At 42.8% G+C, this 19,413-nt stretch overlaps 2 protein-coding genes across 4 annotated transcripts in view; one reads left to right on the top strand and one right to left on the bottom strand.

The window, feature by feature from the left end:
* Positions 1–10,523: 10,523 nt before the first annotated feature.
* Positions 10,524–13,832, top strand: ssr3 (signal sequence receptor, gamma). The gene is given in 5 exon segments (NM_001304026.1): positions 10,524–10,767; positions 11,524–11,650; positions 11,776–11,874; positions 12,562–12,693; positions 13,560–13,832. Coding segments are annotated over 5 exon segments (558 nt in total). The 5' UTR covers positions 10,524–10,634; the 3' UTR covers positions 13,627–13,832.
* A 522-nt stretch (positions 13,833–14,354) lies between these two features.
* kcnab1a (potassium voltage-gated channel, shaker-related subfamily, beta member 1 a) overlaps positions 14,355–19,413 on the bottom strand; it is a 169,583-nt gene continuing 164,524 nt past the window's right edge. For all 3 annotated transcript variants that reach the window (XM_029119590.2, XM_013131370.4, XM_013131371.4), the window contains exons 12-14: positions 18,680–18,800; positions 16,505–16,593; positions 14,355–16,425 (exon numbers count right to left, since the gene is read on the bottom strand). In XM_029119590.2, coding sequence (XP_028975423.2) covers positions 16,336–16,425; positions 16,505–16,593; positions 18,680–18,800 — 300 coding nt within the window. In that variant the 3' untranslated portion in view covers positions 14,355–16,335. The remainder of the gene's footprint in view (positions 16,426–16,504; positions 16,594–18,679; positions 18,801–19,413) is intronic.

The raw sequence follows: 19,413 nt of genomic DNA, 5'->3' as shown, positions 1-19,413 counted from the left end.
CGTCCACACAATCTGGCTGGAGCCTCTATTTCCATGGTTACGACCGTAATCCATAGAGAGATGGACTGTTCGGCACAGGTGCGTCTTCCTCTCCTTTTTGGGTTGGCCCCATCAGAATGGCGTCATCTATGCACACTGCCGGACTGGTTGGACAAAAAGGGTTACGCGTTGTAGTTTCACTGTCCGCCCCTTCCGTTCTCGGGGATCGTGGAAACGGTGATGATGTCCCCAGTGAAGCTCGCTGCCCCTCAGGTGGAGATTGCATGCCTTCTGGAAAAGGAGGCAGTGTTCCCCTTACTTCCTGGTGCCCAAGAAGATGGGGGGAATGAGGCCTATTCTGGACCTGCTTGATTTGAACAAATACGTGTCAAAGTGGCCATTTCGCATGCTCACGACGAAAAGTCTCTTGGAGTGCATGCACCCCGGGGACATTGCGTCAGCATCAATCTGAAGGACGCTTACTTCCAGGTCCCGGTTCTGCCTCGCCACAGGAAGTTCCTGCCTTTTGCATTTCAGGTTGTTTGGTCACGCGCTGGCCCCCGCACTTTCACGAAGTGTGTGGAGGCGGCGTTGGGACCGCTGAAGTGTCAGGGGGTCAGGGTTCTGGTCTACCTGGACGACCTTTTGTTGTTGGCGCACTCGGCAAAGCAGGCTTGGTTTCATACGTTCATGTTGGTGACTCATTTCACTCGCTTGGGTTTCGCTGTGAACTGGAAAAAGAGCTCTCCTCAGCCCAGTCAGCTGGTGGTGTTCCTGGGGCTCCAGTTATCCACAGTGTCTATGAGGGCGCGCATTTCCAATGCGCAGAGAGTGGCGACTCTGCCAGCCCTGGACCACATCCGGCCATTGCGTACAGTGTCGGTCATGTTGCTACTGAGCTTGATGTAACCGGGCCACGCGGTGGTTCCATTGGGGCTGTTGCGGATGAGGAGGCTGTTGCGTATGAGGAGCCTGCAAGGCTGGTTCGCATGTCTCCGGTTGGATCCTGTGCGGCATCGGCGGTGGTGGGTCATGATCCCTCCGGACATCGAGTATTGGAGGTACCTGCGCAATATCCTGCATGGGGTTTCCATGGGCAGAGTGTCGGTCCGGGTCCCAGTGTGGTCTCCATCAGAGACCACATCAACTGGCCGGAGTTGGACACGATCAGGTGCGTGCTGCTGCACCAGCCGTGGCCGAGAGTGATGCTGTACACTTTTCCCCCCTCCAGTGCATTATTTTTGTCATGTCTCGGGTGCGGACAGAGGGGATGTCGATCATTGTGATCGGCTCTTTTTCGCCTGGGTGCCCTGTGGTTTGCGGAGGTGGCTCAGATGGTGGTGGGAACGCCGTGGCCGATCCCTTACCGCCATGGGGCGTTGACGCAGGCGAACGGCCTGCCTGGGCCAGGTTGCTGCAGTGGGGACTGACCGAGGACGTCTTCGCGACCATTCAGGGTGCGAGGGCGGCTTCCACGTCGGCTAGCTATGCTGGCCGGTGGAGGCACTTTGCACGCAGGTGCGAGGACGCGGGGGTTAACCCCCTTTGTTGTGACGTAGGCATGTCCTGTCGTTTCTGCAACGCCTGTTTGATAAGCAGAGGTCCCCTGGCGTATGCGTGTCATGAAGGGTTTAGTGGGGTGTCTGTCTTTAGCCATCTCTTGGTGAAATGTTTTGTGGCCAGGTCCCTCGGTGGATGCTGCCGCAGTGGGATTTGGGTGTCACAAGGGCCCCAAGGTGTGTCACGGGGTCCCCAAGGTGGGCCAGCCGTTGTCGATACAGTGTCTGTCTCACTGGTTGTGTGAGGCGATTGATCTGGCTTATGTTTTACGTGGCGCTCCTACGCCTAGAGGGTTCGGGGTGCACTCCACGTATGGGGTGGCGGCCTTGGACCCTCTTTTCCCGGGGCATGCGGGTAGAAGACATCTGTGCTGCTGCGTCTTGGGGGACGCCGTCCCCTTTTGTCTGTTTTTATTTGCGTGACATGGCTGCGGGTACTCAGTGTGGCTGAGGCTGGGGTGTGAGTGCTGTCCGTTGAGCAGTTGGAACGGTGCATCTGGCTTTGTGGTCGTACGCTCGCATTCCGTGGGATTGAGCGTATGCCTGGGTGCCGGGTTCAGGTCTCGCCATGTTTTTGGGCTGGCCCAGACGCTCTGATTCAGTTTTTACTCATTGAGGAGGTACCAGGTGGGTTGGTGACGTGTGTGCATTTGTTTGGGTCTGTTTGTCAGTACTCCAACGTTTGTGCTGGTGGGTGAGTGGAATGGAAGCGGGTCTGTGGCGCGGATGGCGTTCCGGGCCTGATCCGTCTTGTTGGGCACTTGTCTCTTTGGTTAGTGACCGGCAGGGAGTACATTTTGGACTTGTTTGCTTTGCCCTAAACCAATAGGAGCAAAGCCCCTATGGGAAAAGCTTCACGAAATACAACGATAGTTACTTTCGTAATTCCAGTTCTATGAGTGGAGTGTCGCCCATAGGGTTCATGGCCTGGCCGGTCTCTGAATGCTTTTCTCATGAAAAAAGGTATGTCGGGAGACTGAGCAGCATGTGCCATGAGACAGGGGCAGGTGGCCATGAGTGGTGTAATTTGCATATTTCACATTTTCAGTGCCTGCCTATTGGCAGAGGGGTAAACCAGTAGGAGCGAAGCCTCTATGGGCAACACTCCACTCATAGAACTGGAGTTACGAAAGTAACTATCGCATTGGGACATGCTTATCATAATATTGCGGCTTGAAATTAGACCACTTTTTTGCAAAGTAAAAGTTTGACTAATTTGCTGTCAGCATGAAGCTGAACTGATTAACCTTTTTATGTACCTTTTGTCTTTTTGTCATTCACATATGAAAAAAACATTTGGTTAACAATTTTAGCAGTCCATTAGTTGTAGCCAGCTATGTTTGCTCAAGGTTGGCTTTGGTAGTGTAAATTTCTTCTGCAATGTCGCTAGCATAGGCTTAATTATGATGACCATTTCAAGCTAGTAAGACAGCTAGTACTATTGGCTTGTTAGCTATTCAGGTGGCCAGTGGCAAAAGCCATACATGGATGCAATTTTTTGCAGTGGAATATTACATTAGATTCAACTTTATTGTCATTGTCATTTATTGTCTTAGTGGAACCTGTTCTGTTAAACCATTGTATGGTCTTGTTTCTTATAGCCTACGCCATCTTTATGTAGAGCAACAATAATTTTTTTCAGATCCTCAGAGAGTTATTTTCCATTAGGTGCCATGTTGAACTTCCAGTGACCCATTTAACACACCTGCTCCCCATTCACACCTGAGACAACGGGGAGCGAAAATGGCTAATTGGGCGCAATTTCAACATTTTCACTTAGGGGTGTACTCACTTTTGTTGCCTGCGGTTTAGACATTAATGGGTTATTTTGAGGAGACAGCAAATTTACACTGTTATACAAGCTGTACACTCACTACTTTACATTGTAGCAAAGTGCCATTTCTTCAGTATTAAGTTATACTCAAATATTTACAAAAATGTGTGGGGTGTACTCACTTTTTTGAGATACTGTACATTTAACAACTGAGAACTTATCATACTTTGGAAGGTAGGGTTAGAGTCGGGTAGTATAAGGGAGTAGTACAAGGGAGTAGGGCACCTGTCCATAAAGTCAACCTGTAAAACAAAAAAAATACTTATACATAAAAAAGGTTAGTTAATTTAGCACATTACTTAATGTTGTCTAGGTAATTATTCAATGTTGGTGGAATTTTAATTTGTGGCATAGTGGTCTAATTTCAGTACACAATTTTGTCATGAGATAGCATATCACAACACCGGCATACTGGCTTACCATATACTTAAAAGTACTTTACTATTACTGGGCAGTACGTACTTTTACAATGTAGTAAAGGCATGCAAACTGATATTTAGCTGGAATCTTAAAACTGAATATGTCATCTCACATACACAAGCGAGAAGTCTCAGCTGAGGGGGATGTTCTTCTCACTATTGCAGTGCTAGACATTGTACAACACCTACACGATGGCGTGAGAGATTAGGAAGGTCCCCCATCTGGAACCCAGCTGTAGGTGTGCATTATGAGTGTGGGTGCAATGTGTGTACAATGTGAGGGATGTTTCAAATGTGTGTTTATATGTGAGAAACAGGCACCACGTGTGTGTGTGTGTGTGTGTGTGTCTAAATTCCGGGTTTTCTCAAGTGGAGCACTAGCACATTTCCCTGCCATCTGTCTGTTAAGACCCAGATTCCACCAAGGAATTTCCAAGTCTGGTCTGGAATGCAGCCATCTTGATGGATTTATATTGGAAGAAGATTCTTTAATAGGTGCTATTTTCTCTATCTGGAAAGTTCACACGATTTGTTCCTCGCCCCTTCCTTTTGCATTTTACCTCTGAGTGGGTTTCCTGTGATTCTCGTAAAGCGCTGTGATTCTGAGCATCAAAAGGACCTCTTTACACACACCACATTATACAACGTGTGGCTGTGGTTTAGGGTAGTGTCTGCAGCATGCCGATCTGTCTCGCTGAGCTTGCTGTCATCGCTCTCTGTCTCCAGTCCCTTTCTGTGCCATTCTGAATCCTCTCCCTCCCTCCCACCACCCTCTTCTCTCCTGGTCATGCTGAGACTGGGGTTAACTGTAAATGACAGCACCTTGCAGGGCATTGAAACACTGCCATGGCCTCTGTGCTTTTTATGCTAGCGCGTCTCTGTTAGTAGCGTGTGTGTATATATGTGTGTGTGTGTTCGTGTGTCTGTGTGTGAGTGTCTGTGTGGGGGTTGGGGTCAAAGGTGAAAATCTGAGGTGCCAGATCTTGTTCGGGCAGGAAAGACAAAGAGAATATTTCAATGAGCTTGGCCTTACTATCAAGACTGCCGTAAGTAGACTTGGCTATGAGAGACAATAAGCTAGACACTGACCACAAAATAAGATGGAAACTGAGCTGCACTTCCTAATCTCCTGTTGAATGTAGGTCCATATTAGAGACCTCAAATCATGCAGATCCACATTTCAAAAATAAATAATCAAATCAAACATGAATATGTTTGTGTATATGTTAAGCAACCACTGGAGCACAGACAACATTGTAAACATAATCAAAATGGAACCAATTGTTTATTTTCTGCTGCCAACAATGTACATTATATTTCAAGATTTTCTTTTGTTTCATTTACTTTTTTATTTTACACCTGGTTTGGCAATTTACACAATCCTTTTCAATTGTGAATAAAGTGCTTACATTGAATTCAATAGAGAAAGACAGAATAAGCGGGCAATAGTAAATCATTTCTGTTATGATTGTGTCACTGTGCCAGTCTGGCTACAGACAGTAAAAGATTGACTCAGAGTCTGACTCAGATGTTGGTTTTGTACCAAACCATTGTTTCTCAGTCACTGCACTGACCACACAACCATTTTACTGTATATGAATATATCAATTTATTTTATGAGTATATTGATGGAGGCGCATAGTCCTTTTCGAGTCATTGCATGATTCATGATACTGTTGTCTTCCTCATTTCTCTTTATCTATTGATCTCCATCATAGGTTGGCGAAAGTCCAAACAGGATTCTCCCCACACCGTCTCCCTCATTCCATCCCCCCACATTTGTCTGCCTGTCAGCTCATCTGCCCGCCTGTGTCTATCTCACTCTCTGTGTATTTGTCTGTCTGTCTCTCTCTGTCTCCTGCTCCACCAGGTCACATACATTGAAGTGGAGATCCTATTCTCCTCCATATGTTTTCCAACCGTTCTAATCTGACGGCGCCTGCTTCCCAGATAGAGCCTCGGAGACGGCAGGAAAACTGAGTGATCCACAGCCACAGGAGTCACAAGGTGTTAGATCAGCAACATGAGGTCTAAATGGTCCTGAAGATGAAAGAGCCACGCACACAATCACTTGTGCAGTCACTGAAAAATACTCTTCATGCTCCAGTTCAAACTGTCAATCATGCTCTCACACTGGCTAGGTGCTCTACATGCTTTCTTTTGGATGGGTTGCACATTTCAATGGCTCTTGTTCTGTGGTTTGCTGTGGTTCTTCTCCGTGGTTAACTGTGGTCTCTCTGGGGCCCAGATGTAATTGTTTTGAGTGGTGAGGTTCCAGCTGCGCTGTTTGTCCTCCACGCAGTGGTCACAACACGTTTGTTTATCCATCTCCCTTTCTCTTCTCACCAGTCTGACGGATTTGGCACACGCACACACACACACGCAGCGGAAGGTCCAAAACAATGTGACCTTTGAGATGCAGATGGACTAGTAAGCATCCCCCTGTTGACAAAATGTTAACCTTTCCTGCATCCTTTATCTGGTTCTGTAAACAGACTTGGCAGACCAGGACCGCCCCCCCATTTCACTCCCCACACACATACAAAAACACACAAACATTAAAGTGTTTTCCTGTCAGGGTCTTTAAAAAGTAATCGCATTCGAAACCCTTATTTCCTTAACCCTTAAATCTAACCAAAATTGTAACATATTAACATTTACCCTAAATCTTACCGCCAAGCCTGAAATAGACTTACTGTATATTTTGTCATTATGGGGTACTGGCAGAATATTTACATGAGGTTGAATTGTCCATGTTTTAATGTTATTTTGTTGTTTATTGTCGTGGAAACATCTTATGAATAGCTTGTTAGATGTCCAAGACACTGAGGAGAGCCAACTTAAAAGTATTCCTGTTCCTTTAGGACTCTTGGTCTTTGTTTTCATACTTCTTTTCTTACCATCCTTTCATTTCCCCCTTTTTTCTTCTGCTGTCTATTCCCCCTTTAATGAACTCCCCGCTCCTTTTCATCACTCTGTTCCTCCCCCCTCCTCTCGTCATCCACACCCCTTTCCTCACCCTCAGTTTACTCTCCTCTCATCCTCACGTCCAACAAGTCTGGGAGCGTCTGCTGCAGACTGAGATTAAACTTATAGAGTTAGTTTACTTTATGAGACCCACACAAACACAACCCCCCCCCACACACACAAGGAGTAGACAGGGGAGAAACTATTTACAGAAAAATTTGCGCTGAAAGTATAAACACATGTCTGGCATCCTTTGAAGGGAAGAATATTTGACTCCCTCGCCACTGCAACCCCCAATCACACATTCGCTGTCTCCCTTTGAGCTGAAACGAAGAAGGAATGAAATGAGTGTGCAGCACGCAATCCCTTTCAGCAGACATCCACAGTGCATGCCAAAGAGAGGAAGCGCGTGGCGTTTGTGCGGGCGAAGCGAGAGATGATAGTTAGATGGGAATGACAGGAAGCAAGGGGTGACAGGAGCACTGTCGTCAGGGCCTGTCATATGCCCTAGGTGCCATCACGCATGTCCCACTGACCCCCCCCCCCACCCCCTTTATTCATCTCTCCCCTGGCTAACAGGGCAGCATTATTCAGCAGGTCCCCTGTCTTACCCTGTGGCTGGAATTACCTGCAAGGTAGAGCTGTCCTCTCCCCAACCTTCTAGGAAGGTCTGTCTCTCCTTTCAGTTGCAGACGGTGAACAACAGGGTTAGACCGGGAAATTATTTTGCCCCTTACTTGTTTTAAAACAAGGAAAACTTCACCTTTTCCCCACAAGGAAAAGGGACCTTTTCTTTTTAAGATTAAAGTGATCTTGTTTCTCAAGATGTCCAGCCAAAATCATCTTAACAATCCAAAATCGTCTTAACAATCCATAAACCTGGCCTTTATTACAAGCTTAGTCAACTGTCTCCCATAACACTTTTCCCCACATTTACGTCATTCAGCAGACACTCGTCCAGTGTGAGTTACAGCATTGATTTTGTATTTCTGTATTGGGTCCCTATGGGAATACAGGTACCATACTTATATCAGGTGAACTACTAAGCACCACACCGTATTACAGTATTTTGATTAGCTAATATCGAAAGATGACAAATATAGATTTAAGGTAAGGCATTAGGGTATATGATCATATTTATGGTTAAGGTTACGTTTCTGAGGTTAGATTAAAAGTCAGGTTTAGGTTGGGGTCCCTGCACACAACAGTAAAACGTTAAATAGTGTGTGTGTTGTCAATTTGTGTGTACGCAATGCTATTCTTTAATGAGATATAGAACTCCACATTCAGGGGCCAATCGTTTTCCATTACATCAAGCCTTGGGGCCTACATCATCCTTGGGGCCTAATTTAGCCCCTACTGCACAGGCAGAGCAGGCGAGCAGACACCAGGCCCACAGATTGGCTCTAGGGAAGTAACAGAAGATAATGAGATTGTCATTTTGATTGGTGGTCTTCTTCATAGGGTCCCCCGGGTCAGAACAGGGAACTAAAACACACCAGCAGACCAACAGAACACAACCTGGAGGATGACTGGTGTGTGCCATCTCTGATGTGGCATCTTATGGTTCTGCTTTTTTCTTCCATGTCAGATGTTCTGTGTGTGTGTGTTTCTGCCCTGTAGTCACGTTATGAGTGAAGTCTGTGTCACCAGGGCTGTACTGAGCTGAGAGAGAGTGAGAGAGAGAGAGAGAGAGAGAGAGAGAGAGAGAGAGAGAGTGAATGAGATAGCGAGAGAAAGAAATTATGCTTTGGCTGTACATTTTCAAAGATCATAACAATAACAGCCATGACAAAATAATACAATCTTGCATTGTCTTTACAGGCCTTTTAGCATTAATGGCATACATTCATTCTTTCTCTTTACAGAAATGTTCTTAAAGTAGGATTTTGATTTATAGAACATATGCAGGAGATTGGTCTTTTTCCCCCTTCCAATCATAACTTACAGTTTTTAAGTGACAGACATGTCTTTGTTATGTCTTACAAAAATTCATTTGTAATTAAAAACACAAATGTGAATAAATGGTGGATATGTTTTTGTAAATTATTTAAATATATCATGTTGACATGTTGACTCATGTTGTCTATTTTTCTGTCTGCACCCCTAAAATGCATGTTTAATCCCTAAGTTCTCATGAAAGAAGCTTTCCTCACACAAGCTTGCTTTGCCTGTGACACATTCTTGTACTCCGAAGTGCACAGACACACAGAGCCACCTGGCGGGGGTCTAAGCACTATGTTTGCGGCTTCAGGTTCTCCCATCTGCTTCTGCTGTTTTCCTCTTATCATATTGCAGCACTGAGGAAGACAGGCAATGGCCCAAGCTGACTCACAGTTCGCCTGTTTCTCTCTCAGGCCGAGACACGTCTAATATGAAGCATGCATGTGCATACTCTAGTTGTTGTTTAGTTTTTTTTACAACTCTGTTCGCTCAAAGCTCAATTGTCTCTGTGCTGGATGTGATATTGAATTGAAAGAGTGTATTTTTTATTGTCTCAGGGTGAATTTACAGTTTCTTTGAGATACCCTACCATTTTTTCTAGTATGATGATATCTTCTACACATTCATTATATTCAAATGAATGTCTGTCGCATTTTCATCTTGAAAGTGCATACTGCCTATAAACTTCCTCTAAATTGGATGTTGAGACGTGCAAATAGCATCAAAATTAATCTGATTTAGTGGAAAACTCCCTAGAATAATCTGTTTTAAAGTGTATCTGACTGTGGCATGTTGTCTTGACATCAAATGATTCGTACATGATTAGTTGAGTTTCATCAAAGTGTTTCAGTTTGAAATATGCCAGATTCTGTTTGAACTGATACACTGTGGCACTGATATTATAATGTGTCAACAGATCTGAAACGCAGAGTGACAGGGTTTGTCAAGGTGGGTCAAAGAATTTGATACGACTAGTGACCCAGATGTGTCAAAATGTGTTCACTCAGTTTAGCTTATAGCTTCTTCTTTGAGTAGGGTATTTACTAATGGATCATACTACTACGCCAGACTATTTCTGTCCCCTGGAAAATATTATTTAGGGCAAAATAGTTTTTAAATACCTTAGAAAAAAACGTCATATTGATTTGTGACGCTTTTTTTAAGCAAATGTACATGATTTTATCATTTCCTGAGGTGTTACTAATCAACTTCTATGAGAAATGTAATGCATTAAATAATTAAATATTGAAAGCCTTCCTTCATTGTTTTGTAGTCTTACAAAAACATCTATCCCATAGAAATGTTCAGCAAATTTTATTTTCTAGACAAATAAAGTACTGGCACTCTGTAGTAGGCATATAAATTGCTGGTAATCTATAATCCTAGTTTAATAATTATTTGAATAAGGGACATTTAAAGTCTTTGAAAATATGCATAAGTCTCTCTGGTCTGGATAAGGCATATGCTAAATTGTTAAAATGTATGTATGGATTAAGGCCTCATTGCCAATATCCTGAACTGACCTTAGTAGAGTATTTGATAACGTTTTTTTCCACTTGTATTCAGTTTTGGTGAGCTCCTGTGTATAACGTGATAGCGTCTGTGACTGGAAACCACAGTGGTTTGTTTCATGTCAAAACATCTGATCACAGATAAAGAAGGTCCCCTAGTGGTATGTTTGATATACTCGTTTTCTTCTTATTTATTTTAAACATCCAGAACGGTAGATGGCAATGTTCGATATTTTGCGTTTAACGAACCTCAAGAAAATCCTTACCAAAGAAGAAAACTACCTCGGACAATTTCCGTTCAAAAGACTTCTACTTCCGTATTTGTGCTGACGCGTCGTTAGCTTTTTCTAACGAAGCTAGTTTATACGTGTCGGTCTTCTTTCACTGCAGGTCTAGAGGACACGCTGGTCACTTTCGAACCATGGCACCTAAAGGAAGCAGCAAACAGCAATCTGAGGAAGACCTACTCCTTCAGGACTTTAGCCGAAACCTGTCTGCAAAGTCCTCTGCGCTTTTCTACGGCAATGCGCTCATAGTCTCAGCAATTCCCATTTGTAAGTAGCTGGCTTACGACTTTACGGTACCAAGACCCGGGGTATCCATTCCAAACAAAACGTTTTACTGTTGCGAAACGTTTGGACAGAAAGCGTTTCTATTGTAGCGAAACAACCAGGGTCATATGAAACTAAATGTGTTTAGAAACTGTTTGATCAAATGTTTTGCAACTGAAATGGTTTGTTTGTCCAAAAGAATACACTGATGTCTTGCTTTTTAGCAGCTCCTGACTGTACTGTACGTTATTTGCCTAGGTTATTGAATGGACGTTCGACTAGCCAGCGAACGTACTGCTAGTTACGTGGCATAACCAGACATAGCTAGCCAAAGTGTAGTTTAACAACCGTTGTTGGTTAGTAGGCTATTTACTGCTGCCTACTGACGCTAATGTAATATACCAACTAACGCTAACTAGGTAACTGCTGTTGAGATTGATTAGCTCGCTAGATAGTGTTAGGAAGTTGATTTATTTAGCTGGCTAACTAGCTTCTAGCTAATTAGCTTCTTAGATAATTGATTAGTTATCTTTGTGTATTTTTAGGGGGTGGCGGGTAGGCTGGCTGTTGACATTAACACTTTGAAAAAACAGCTGATGGCGTTAAAGTAGTGTTATAAAATATGATTGAATGTGGTTGATTACTTGAGTTACTTCACCTAGTCTTTTCAGGTGGCACATTAAGCACTGTTAAATCGTAGACAAAACTGATAGTAGTTCATGATAAGTAACCCTTGTTTGTTGTCGTCTCTGGGTGCAGGGCTGTTCTGGAGGATCTGGCATATGGACCTGGTCCAGTCAGCGATCCTGTATGCTGTCATGACCCTAGTCAGCACCTACCTGGTGGCATTTGCCTACAAGAATGTCAAGTTTGTCCTTAAACACAAGTATGTTTGACCAACCAAAGTTTGTATCTTATTTTTGCAGTACTTGCCAAATTCCTAGAGGGAGCCTGTTTTTGTGTTTAGGATTATTGTAGCCAATTTCTAAGTGTCTCTTACCTCTCAAACAGAGTTGCTCAGAAGCGGGAGGATGCTGTCTCCAAAGAGGTGACCAGGAAACTCTCTGAGGCTGACAACCGCAAGATGTCTCGCAAGGAGAAGGATGAGAGGTCTGTCTGTGAATGCAACGTTTTCTTTTCAGTCTGTTTTCTGAGAGGATAAGGGACTCCCCCTTAAGGTTCCTGATGAGATCTCGGTTTGCAATTAAGGAGCTGGTTGCTTGTTTACAATATCAAACTGCCATTTTTGTCATATAGTTTAGTGTCAATGTTAAGTTGTAACGGTTTTCTCAGCTAATATGATTGGTTATGTTAAACTTCACGTTTATAAATCCTTCTCCCTAAAGGTGGTCTGTATTTCTATAGTATTTGAAATGCATGTTTAAACTACTTCTGAGCAAGCTGTTATTTCATTGGTTTGAATTACAGCATAATTTTATTTAGAGACAAGAATGTTTTTGGGCTGTGTTTTGCTATATATTCTTAAATAGTCCATATATAGGATCTTTTGTAGGGGTAAAGTGCATTACAATAATGGTACCCCGCAAGCTTTACAAGTATTGATTTCTTCCTTCTTTGATTTTCTTTGTTAATATTCAGAGCAACATAGTGCTGTCAAACAAAGTAGATAGCAAGTATAAAAATCAAGGTTTACTGTAACCAACAATGTTGTTTAGGTTAAGGGAGCCATGTATGGTTATGTGGCAGTTTGAAAATTGGTGTTTTTAATTCAACACTTCAGACATCTTGTTTTTAGTTTGCTTTTGTTTGTGTCCATCTCTGCTCCTGCTAATTTAGGATCCTGTGGAAGAAAAACGAGGTAGCGGACTATGAGGCTACCACCTTCTCCATCTTCTACAACAACACACTCTTCCTGGTCCTCGTCATCATCGCTTCCTTTTTCCTGCTCAAGAACTTTAACCCAACTGTGTATCCTTTAAGCACAATAATGTCAAATGCTTATCTTGGAAACATTTGGGTGCTTAATAAAGTGGAAGGTGGTTGGATGGTCCCTAACTAGTATAGTAACAGGTGTTGATGCTACAGTTACATCCTGGCATCCTTACCTAGAAGCTACACTACCGCTATCAAGTGTTAAGTGTTGCCATCGGCTGCCAACGTTAAGGAATGCCTCCTTTGAAATAAATGACTGTGTGTACGCTACTCGCGTTGCATCATGTCCAATGGCAGCATCCAGGCTTCACCAAATGCTGAGCTTCAATTCTCGATGGTTGACTCGTGTTCTTTCAGTCTTGTTAAGGAAAATATTAGGGTTTCTGGTGTAGCAGATGGAACATCTCTTTGACATGATGCTAATGTCGACATGACGTGTATAGCGTATCTGGGCCATTACTGTCCGGTTTTGCTGCCGTACATGTAGACTGTGTCTGCAGCATAGCCAATCACCAGCTTTGATACAGGTTGTTTCGGTGGGCTTTATTGAATTGCAAGTTGCCACCAGTACATTACTCTTACATCTTCTGGGTGGCTTTACCGACTGCCTGGAACAGGGTGGTCCAACTCTGATTCTGGTAGAGCTACCACATCTCTAACCCCATTTGTGTATCAACCAGCTATTTGAGTCAGGTGGGCTTGAATGGATTACCTACTGGATGGGGGGTCTCCAGGGATGAGGTTGGTTAGGTTGGAAATATTTATATTGGTGGAATGCAATAACCCATGTGCCTAGTGTGGGTGTTTCGTAATGGCCAAATAGGATGGGTATGTCCGTGTAACGTAAGTAAATGAGTATGCTGCTCAGGCATTGATTTGTCCTTAACCCATTGTCCTTCCAGTAACTACATTCTGTCCATCAGTGCTTCGTCCGGCCTTATCGCCCTGCTGTCCACTGGATCCAAGTAAAAGTATGAGGAGCTCTAGGAATGGGATTGGAGTCAGTAAAGGGTGGAGTGATGAATGGGGCTGGGGTTTTTTTTATTGGAGGGAAAGGGTGAGGTGAATAAAATATTCATTTGAGCAGTGAGGCTTCAGGAAATGAAATATTTGGAGGTTGCTCCAAGGTCTGTCTGTCCATCCCTTTTTGTACTCATTAAACTGGCCAGATCAAGTACCTCTCTGTGTATGCATGGTTATTATAATGACAGTGGCTAAAGAGCCAGCCTTTCTCTGCCTTCAAGAGAAATTGTATCTCTTGCTTAGTTTCCAGGGGCTTTTACTCATGGAAATTACATTCTGCACATATTTTCTCTTGTTGTTGCTTAATTTGTCTCACTCGTGTTGTCCAGATTAGCCTGATTGTGATAGGTCAGACCATGTTTCTGTCTTTAATTTCCAAACAACAGAAATGAGTCTAAACCCTATCCCTTTTGTAGGCTACAAGTTTCTCCATCTATTTTTGCTTAGGAAATTGTAGTAGAAGAAGCAAGGAGTAGTTGACACACTCCATTGATACGAAACAGGTTTTCAGTTTTAACCAGCCATTTATCAACATGTGTAGGGGAAAACAACAGCTATAAAAGAAATCACACACATGCAGACTTAAGGATCTATAGCCTGGAGTACAAAAGGTGAGAAATGCCTGATTCAAATACTCCCTATTATTATCATCAAACAGCAAATAAAACAAGACCTCATCATTACCATTTATTAATCAAGCGTATTATGAATTGAAATGCTATTCATGACAGACCTCATGATCTTGATAGGGAAACACTGATGTTGATGTCAGCAATATTGCTGATGAATCCTCTTTCCTCCTGACAACTTTACATACTGTAGAAAACAAGACTTGGAACAGTTTTGTATATTGTAATACAACAGTTTACACTGTCAGTCACACTAAACTGAACACACAAGGATGAGGATCAAGCGAATGGCCACACACAGAATTCCAAAAACTCCAAACCCACTTCTAGCTTCTACCCTTTTCACTCTGGTACATCTGAGCTATTACAACATTGTCTCTACATATCCATTACATTGAGCGCATTGAATGGATTGGGGCTAATACAAATGGGTCTTGTTAACAGGGCTCATATCAAGGCACTGCAGCATGGACCACCACATATTGAATGGCCTGGTTCCAATCCAAACAATGGTTATCACTGGCTACCTTCCTAGGTATAGGAGAAAATTAATCAGATTGGGATTCAGCCTACATATGTTATGAACTTAATTGATCTGTGACTGCTTGGTCTATCAACCACATGTAAGGAAGAGGTCTGAACATTATGTCATACTAAAAAGGAGTATGCATTTGAAGCAGCGTAAAACAAATAAGGACTTAGCCATCTGTCAAACAATCTGCAGTCTTGGAAAATTTGAATTCTTTGAGTTATTCATGAAATGTTAAATCCAACTGGTGTCTCTTAAAGTAAAAAAGTAGCCAACAGCTAAATAAGAAAACCCTGGGTTGGCGGAAGCCAGGACTTGAATCATCACACATGAATGCATTGTGCTACTGACAGAAGAACAAAACACTATTTACACCAGGATTTCCCAAACCTGGTCCTGAGGCCTCACAGAGGGATGCCTTTTGTTTTTTTTGTCAACACTTCACAGCTGATGCAGAAAAGTTACTCATCATCATCTGAGTACTTAAATCAGTTTTGTAAAGCTGAGACAAACACTAACACATGCACCCCCAGGAGACCACTGAACCTGGTTTTAGGGAAGCCTGATTTACATAATAGATTGTTTATAGATTTTCCTCTGCAAGAAAAGGGACTTGAGGTCAGTTCTTATGTTACACTGTTTGCCCCTGTAGTTTCATATATACACACATAATTAAAAAAAAATCCCAACACACAGAATATAAAGTATTTTCACATACTATGAATAAATAATACATTGTATATTTTTTCTGAAAATTCTTCATCAGTCTCCTATTATCACTAGCAAGCAACAAGCATTACAAGCATGTAACCTTGGTCATGTCACAGAGTTGCTTGTGCTATCCCAGATTCACATCCGCAACCAATGATGCAGGTTCATTTAACAGGCATGAGGAGAAGAGTCAGGGTTCTCTACAGCGCAGGGTATCTGCTCCCTCAGCTGCCACTAACAATCTATGGACGACATTCCATAGCGTTTCCTTGTACGGCCAGAAGGGGGCGACAACATGCACATTCTCCACCTCGCAGACAGAATGAACCCGTCACTGAAATTCAGTGTCCACAGTTTTCTGCCTCTCAAGGTCAAGCAAGGGTCAAAAACAGTAGTCTGGCTGGAGAGCTGTTTGATTTTCAAAATGCGCTGCAGTGAAAGCTTACGGTATAATCTAAGTATTTAATAACCCTGTCTGCTGATCTGTGCACTGTGCTTTTGAATAGAGTCCAGGCACACAACAGAGGGGAAGCATGCATATACACAGCTAATTATCTCAGGACGTCTGAGAGTCTACTGAAACAGTAGGATAAGCTGGGGCTGGTATAGGCAGAGGGTGAACTAGGCTATGCCGAAATTAGCTTGGTTACACTGGCTGAGGAGGCTAGAGCTGAGCAGGACTGAACTAGGCTGATTCAGACTGAGATAAAACCTGTGCTGAGCCCAAGGGTTCGGTGATACTGGATCCATGTCAGATAGACAGAAATCGTCCTTCCTCCTCGGTGACTAGGAACGAAAGTCCTTCTTACTGAATGGACGGTTGCCCAGGATGTGGTCAATGTCCGAGACCACATGAGACGTCATTTTCGGAAGAAACTGGAAAGGCAGAGAATGTATGAGTGTGTGTGTGTGAGTGCGTGTAGTGTGTGAGTGTGTGTATTGTGTGTGTGGTTACCTGTATGGCACCCAGGTTCTCTGTTAGCTGTTCCGGATTGGAAGTTCCCAGGAGTACTGAGCTCACCCCCTCATTTCTCAAACACCAAGCTAGGGAAGGAGAGAAGGAAAGAAGAAAGGGGGCCAAAGGTATTGGTTCCATCAATGAGGTTAAATACAGACTCTGATTTTAAGGAGGAGTAATGGGTGTGTGTGAGTATACCATCGTAATGGTGTGAATATATCATCATAATGGTCAATTCACCAAATATTACAAAAAAATTGGGAGCTGATTTTCGATGATTTTGAGATTTGTAGCTAGTGGTGGCTAAAGTTAATTTATAATGCAGTTTTACAAGGAAAACTCCTTCTCCTCGCCCTCAGACCTGTAACATCAAGTTTTAAAATAGAGAAATTCCCTTGATATAATATTATTTGTACTACAAGATTCCACTTGGTGGCGCTGCATAGTCATTACAGTATTTTTAGACGCTTGGGTACTATTCACTCAAGTATGTGGTAATGTTTCACCACTTACAGCATGAAAAACACAACATCTGACATTGACTGAGTACAACAAACCATCTAGAAAGACACGTTTCAGATTGAAATACATGATATTCATAAAAAATACATGCACACCTTTATATAAGATTTTCTTTGTTTTAAAAATACCTTTTATTATCACTATACTCATTGTTCCTAATTGATCATCACTCTGGTGAATATACTGTATGTATTGTACAGTGTTTTGCCTTCCAGATGCAGATTAAAAAGTACAGAATCACCATCCTCAATTAAATTGTGTGTGATAATGTTGGTTCCACCATTCAGAGGTGATTCAGGATGGTTTTGGCCCAATCCCTGATTCCTGACCCTAGACCTGGCCTCAATTCATTTTCATTATGGAGGTGGAAGGTCTATGACCACCATCCCCTTGAGCATGTCACCCTCCTACCGCCCAAAGAATGCACATTGTTATGTTTTGATCACTTAAAACATTTTCTTATACAGTGGGGAGAACAAGTATTTGATACACTGCCACTTTTGCATGTTTTCTCACTTACAAAGCATGTAGAGGTCTGTCATTTTTATCATAGGTACTCTTCAACTGTGAGTGATGGAATCTAAAACGAAAATCCAGAAAATCACATTTTATGATTTTAAAGTTATTCATTTGCATTTTATTGCATGACATGAGTATTTGATACATCAGAAAAGCAGAACTTCATATTTGGTACAGAAACCTTTGTTTGCAATTACAGAGATCATAATACGTTTCCTGTAGTTCTTGACCAGGTTTGCACACACTGCAGCAGGGATATTGGCTCACTCCTCCATACAGACCTTCTTCAGATCCTTCAGATTTCGGGGCTGTCGCTGGGCAATACGGCCATTCAGCTCCCTCCAAAGATTTTCTATTGGGTTCAGGTCTGGAGACTGGCTAGGCCACTCCAAGACCTTGAGATGTTTCTTACGGAGCCACTCCTTAGTTGCCCTGGCTGTGTGTTTCGGGTCGTTGTCATGCTGGAAGACCCAGCCACGACCCATCTTCAATGCTCTTACTGAGGGAAGGAGGTTGTTGGCCAAGATCTTGCGATACATGGCCCCATCCATCCTCCCCTCAATACGGTGCAGTCGTCCTGTCCCCTTTGCAGAAAATAATCCCCAAAGAATGATGTTTCCACCTCCATGCTTCATGGTTGGGATGGTGTTCTTGGGGTTGTACTCATCTTTCTTCTTCCTCCAAACACGGCAAGTGGAGTTTAGAACAAAAAGCTACATTTTTTCTCATCAGACCACATGACCTTCTCCCATTCCTCCACTGGATCATCCAGATGGTCATTGGCAAACTTCAGACTGGCCTGGACATGCACTGACTTATGCAGGGGGACCTTGCGTGCACTGCAGGATTTTAATCCATGACGGCGTAGCTAACAAAGATTCCGTCTCTTACAGTTGAAGTGTACCTATGATAAAAATGACAGACCTCTACATGCTTTGTAAGTAGGAAAACCTGCAAAATCCACAGTGTATCAAATACTTGTTCTCCCCACTGTATTTCACCAATAACCTGGTGGTTGAATCAATGATTTTCTGGTGAAAGATGTTTAGAACCAAATGAATGCAACATCCGTTGTTCCCAATGCAAGATTTAATGGTAATAATCATATCCTATGAGACGTGAGCGTCTTACCAACAGCCAGCTGAGGGAGTGTACAGCCAAGCTTCTCTGCGATGTGTCCCAGCTCCTTCAGCTTAGCCTGCTGTTTCCTTCCATCTTCACTCACTATCTTCTCCTTTAACCACTGGTAAGACTTCAGAGAGAGGGAGGGAAAAACTGGGAATGAATAGGGAGGAATTTATCCAGAAAGCATTTGACGTCAGGCAATGTTTTTTTCTTTTTTTTTGGCCCTCTGTCTTTTTTCATTCCATAGCTTTTTTGGTCAGTGTGATTTTTTTTACTTGCAGTCTATGGGCTGAAATATGTGCCACCAGAAACTGAATTTGAATCATTTATATTTGAATTTGAATTGCTAAATTTGAATAATTGCATTGAAAAACTGAATTTGAATCACATAATTTGAAATTGTATTGTTTAATTTGAATAATTGCATTGAAAAACTGAATCTGAATTGTATAATTTGAAATTGAATTTATTCGTTTGGATCCGAAGTCCAATAAAATGTGATCCTCACTGAAAATTAAACTCTCTATATATCTTCACATTCACTTCTCACAATTCAGATTCAGTTCTCAAATTCAATTTCAAGTTACTGAGACAGACATCCGGGTAGTTGGAGGATGAAGGATAAGCAATCGAGCGCAGATCGATAGATAGCGTTCATTGGCGCACAGGACTCCTCTTGGGCCAATCAGCACCTACGTTTTGGAGCATAGTACATGAACAAGGAAGAAGCTCTTGCCTTG

Source organism: Esox lucius, chromosome 1, assembly GCF_011004845.1.
Source record: "Esox lucius isolate fEsoLuc1 chromosome 1, fEsoLuc1.pri, whole genome shotgun sequence".
Classification (NCBI taxonomy): domain Eukaryota; kingdom Metazoa; phylum Chordata; class Actinopteri; order Esociformes; family Esocidae; genus Esox; species Esox lucius.
Note: the sequence above shows the minus strand (reverse complement) of the source record. Positions and strands in the feature narration are given on the sequence as shown.